The sequence below is a fragment of the Carettochelys insculpta genome, chromosome 7 (assembly GCF_033958435.1).
Source record: "Carettochelys insculpta isolate YL-2023 chromosome 7, ASM3395843v1, whole genome shotgun sequence".
NCBI classification, from domain to species: Eukaryota; Metazoa; Chordata; order Testudines; family Carettochelyidae; genus Carettochelys; species Carettochelys insculpta.
Genome location: NC_134143.1, coordinates 48,955,001 through 48,960,000, shown reverse-complemented (window position 1 = coordinate 48,960,000; position 5,000 = coordinate 48,955,001). Strand labels below are relative to the sequence as shown.

Genomic DNA, 5,000 nt, shown 5'->3' with positions numbered 1-5,000 from the left:
GAATGCTGCCTGGCTAGAAAGTGAAACCACCAAAGCCATTCTGGCTTGCAAGGACTTCTTTGGCGCAAAAGGAGCCCATATCCTATTTTAATGTTTCAAGCTTGTAAGCTATGAGGACAAGGCCTCCTCTAGGCAGCAGGTGCACTTAGCACATGCACAACATTAAAACTGTATGTTAAAAAATTCCTATGTTTAATTATCTATTTCATAGTACAGTTACCTGCCAAATGACAATTTATCAACCTCTGGCTTTGTCCCTCTCCCCTCTCTCACTGTCAAACAGGAGGAAAAGGCTGAGAAGCACCTAAAACCTTTCAGATGCATGAATGTTTTGTCCAAATATGTTCCTTAATCTCCTCACTGTGAATTTAAAATCCAGATCTCAATTAGTAGTATTTTCACTTTCTTTTGGTGTGAAGTAAACATGCAACGTCAATTGGAAATATGCCCAGTAAAAACTAAAATTGTTTCCCAAATAGCAAAGAGAGAGAAGTTTTTTAAAAAAGAGAGACAGAGAAAACAAGCAAGGGAGAAATGTTTGCAGATAAACCAATTAAGCCTTCAATCCCCGCTTCATTCTTACATTTTAGCACCTCTTCTTTCTTGCCATCACGCTATCCACATTTATACCTAGTGGACCTGATTCTGCAGACCTTGCTCAGGCAAAACTTCCACAATAGCCAGGGGGAGTTTTGCCTGACAAAGTCCACAGGATCTGGCCCTGTGCTTTGCAGCCTTCATAGGGACCCAGTAGCACATGGTCCCCCTCCCTCCTTCTGCAACAGACATATATATGGATTTATCTGCCATTGTCTAACCTGATTTTTTAATTTACATTATGAAAAACTGTGTCAGAAACACTGCAACTGAAAAAAATGCATAAAAACAATTTTGTGGTAACATGTTATTCCAATTAGAAGCATTAGAGCTATACTTTATACACCCCTTGGGGTTTGGATTAACTAGCAGCACCAAAAGAAACATTATTGTCATAACCTTAGCTAATGCACAAAGCTTGCCTCGGTTTTGGACAGAGGAAAGTGCCGTTTGGACAGCACTGGCTTCCAAAAGTTTCAGTTACAACATTATTAACTAAAGCCTTTAAGTCGGACCTTCGACAATTCTCTGCCGTTACGAAGGGAGCCTGCATACTTTTTGTTAAGTTTGGAGCTTGTTACGTGCTCGTTACAAGTGCTTTATTGCCCCTGCTCATGCAGAGACTGATCCAAGCCTGTTCTTTTTCCAAAAGCAATAATATGACTGCGTTGTGCGAACGACACGGGTATTGGCAGCAACAACGTCCATGTGGCATGACAACACTTTTGCTAATATCAATACTTTCAACGCCACTACTAACAACGCTGCACTGGGCTGACCAGCTCTGGGGCGAGCAGCATTTAGTGCGCGCGCGAGAAAGAAAGGCCCCTGGCTGGCCCACCGCGGCACACCGCGCTGCGGTGGGGGGCTGGCCTGGCTCTAAGGGACATGCTTCCAAAGAGCGTCTGCAGAGCAGGTTCCGGTGCCTGTCGGAGTAGGCAGAGAACCGTTTTTCTGCCCAGACCCGAAGTGCCTCAACGCCCCGAGGAATCCCAGCAGCGCGCGCCGCAATATGGTTCTGACTGGATGATATTTGGGGAGAAAGTGCTAATGGGCAATCTGGTGTTTATTTTGAAACTGCTAACAATGATTTTTCCTTGGTAAAAAGGCAGTGTCTGGGACACGCTTGAGTGGGTTTTGAGCATAGGCTCTAACAGATGGTGTGGAGCTATAGGTGCGCTCGCGCCCCTCAGCTCCTGGCTCCTGCTAGACTGAGGCGGGGGTGGGGGGGGGCTGTGGTGCCTGACCGGACTCTCTGAGCAGCACTAGGCTGCCGCGGGGGGAGAGGGGTTGTCGCGCTCGCCGCTTCTCCCCCTCCCCCCGGAGAGAGCCCCAGCCTCGCCCGCTACTTCTCCCCCGCCCCCCGCCACCGGCTCCTCGGGAGAGGTTTCCCGCGCTCGCCGCTCCCTCCCCCCTCTTCCGCCCGCTCAGCGGCGGCGAGTTCCCTGCTCCTACCGCCGCCCGCCACCGCCTGCGTCTGGGCCCCGACTCCCAACGCTGCCCGGGCCTGCGCAGGGCCCAGCCCCCGAGAGCGCCTCCTTCCCGCCCCACCGCCGAGCCCCTCCAAAGGGAACGTGGGGCGGTAAAGCGACCCGACCCCCCTCCTCCCCGCCGCCGCTGCCCGGGGTCCCCTGGTAGAAGCAAAACCGCCTTCCCGCTACTTCTCGCCATGGCCTGCCTCCCCCGCTCGGAAACCCTATCACCGGTGGCCATGCCGGCCGCGCTGCCCTCTCACCCCGCCGCCACTTTGACACTTACTTCATTTCCAGTGGTGTGTTGACAGGGCCATGGCTATTACCCTTGTTATTTTAAATTAAAGCCCGCCTCGCCAGCCCCAGCCCCAGCCGCCGCGGGGGGGGGGGGGGAGGCCCAGTTGCAACGGTCACCCAGCGCCTCATAAACAGGCATTGTTTGGCAAGCACGCCAGTCCGCTAGGTCCCCGCAGACAGAGCAGGCGGGCGCTTGGGCTGGGGCTGCAGCGGGCCCCGCCGCTTCTGGCCATTGTTGCTGTTCCTCTGACGCATGCCCGTATTTATATGTGATTTATTTTTTATTTTGTAGCACAACCCGAAATCCATAAACTGTCGGTTCAGCGCCATTGACTCTTTGATCAGTGACTGGGCGATTTGCTTTTCCCCTCCCGGCAGCGAGGAGAGGAGAGCTCGCAAGCCTTTATCTGCAGCACGTTTGTGCCGCGAAGGTACGAAGCTGGAGGGCCAACCCAAGTGCACTTAAAATGCATCCTCTGTACTCTTTGGTTCAGCAGCCTCGCAACTTAGAGCCGCCTCTTAATTAGCCCGCTCCCGCGATTTCCGAAAACATTTAGCTGCTCTGTACAAAGGAAATAAAGCCACATTGTCAACTCAAGAGCGCTCCAGAGTTTAAAAGGGGCTTCTCTGTAACCTATTGAAATAATCACTGAAGGATACAACGCCTTCCTCTTTGTCAGAGTGACAGTAGCTCGCCTGTCAGCTCTGTTTCTGCTCTAAAAGGAAATCACACTCTTGTGCCGCGGGAGGCATTTAAATCGAATCCTATTTTGGTCAAGATAAGTACAAACTTTTTAGGGAGGTGAGGAAGGAAGTCTGCGGGAAAAAAATAAAAAGAGACCCTAGAACTGTGTGCTGACTGGGAGTGGGGGGTGGCCGCTTATTTGTGCTGGGGAAGGGAAAAAATAAGACCTCTGCTCTGAGCTTTGGGTCTTAAAAGTTAGCAAAATGTATATTGGAGAAACTCTTCTCACACGAGTGTAACACGCACCAGTTAAGTTATATGTTAAAATGGCGTGACTCCCGAGTAGTTTTAATGGCTATATCTGTAATCTGATTTTCAGACCACTGTAATTCTCCACACACATCCCACCTACTCCCATCGTCAAATGTTTCTTGGTGAACAAAAGTTGAACATTATCAAACGCTAATAAATGGTATTCTGTCTTTAATTGATATGTCATAGTACTGAAGGCATGTAGTCATCATCGGAAAAGTTGGCCAAGACAAGTTAAATAATTTTAATGAGGAACTGCTTGTAATTATGTTATTTACAAGGTATGACAGAGATTGGAAGAAGAAACAGAAGCTGATCTCTGGGAAATGGACGGGTTTGGGTGACCCCTGGAGCATGGAGTTTGAATTATGGAGGTGGCGGGCTGAGAGGTGAATATGGACTAGAAGAGAACAAGATGACTTTTCACCTCAAGACATTTAACTTTTAAATCCAAATAAACGTCTCAGTGTTACTAGATCATCACATTATAAAAGAGGAGGACAAATCACACTGCTTTAAAATCACACTGCTTTAAAGGTGTGGAGAAGGAAGTACTGACTTTGCCCATCTGGGAAAATATATAAAATAAGTTCCAGAAAGAAGTCTATATAAAATAAACTTGGGGCAACTCAATAGCCTTTTCTCCTTTACCATATATTGCTAAAATTAATATGATTAAAATTTGACTCAGAGGCCAACATTTAATGTTATATGTACTACCTAGGGTAGTAACAATGCACCTTGTTTTCTGTTCTAAATATTTTCCAGTAATAGGGAATTTTAATTAGCATGACAAATAAACTAAAAGAAAAATAGACACAGTAGTTCAATTCAAGTACCCTGACCTCTGAAATGAGACTAAAATACAAACTCAGGAATGTAAACTGTTACCAAAGCTTAAAGTTTCTCACCTGTTTGGTCATTGAATCTATTAGACGAACGTACAAATCCTGTTCTGTTCTAACTCCTGAGAGGAAAAAAAATAGAGACAAATTCTTATTAGAATTACAGTAGTGAACCACCCAAATTACATAATGGACATCAGAGGTCAGTCAATTAAGTGCTATGACCAATATATCAAATCTTATCTGCCTTTTTTTAAAGAAAATTGAAAGAATTTTAGTCAAAGGTTATTTAGCAACAATGTTGTTGTCAAGTAGATTACAACCGAGGGTTCATATTTCAGAAAATATGAAACACTTCCATTGAGTCAGATAGCGCATTTCACATTTTCATTTTGTTGGTCTTTGTGATCATTATTTTCAAGAAACCACTAAAGATACATTATCATGTTGGATGTTTTATTGACAAATAGTGTTATTTCAAACGTTTATCTTATATTTAAGGAATGTTTTGGTTTTGATAAGGAATCGGCCACATCTGTTCTATGCAGGACCTCACTGCAATTATCATTAATTTGCAAAACTGAAAAAGTCACTTAAAAGTGATGTTCTTTTGGAGCAGCTATTGATTCCCCTTTTTTACTTTCCACTTCAAGACCAACCGGTTAATCATGTGAAGTAGCATTGACTTATTGATCGTTTATGTTTTGTTTTCCTTATATGCCATGAGAAGATTCCTGTTTACATCCATGTAATTTTAATCTCAAACTCTTTTATTTATGTCCTTTTAAAACC

At 45.6% G+C, this 5,000-nt stretch overlaps 1 protein-coding gene across 5 annotated transcripts in view; it reads right to left on the bottom strand.

Moving 5' to 3' along the window:
• EBF3 (EBF transcription factor 3) overlaps positions 1–5,000 on the bottom strand; it is a 150,890-nt gene that overhangs the window by 143,994 nt on the left and 1,896 nt on the right. For all 5 annotated transcript variants that reach the window (XM_075000451.1, XM_075000454.1, XM_075000452.1 and 2 more), the window contains exon 4: positions 4,275–4,330. In XM_075000451.1, coding sequence (XP_074856552.1) covers positions 4,275–4,330 — 56 coding nt within the window. The remainder of the gene's footprint in view (positions 1–4,274; positions 4,331–5,000) is intronic.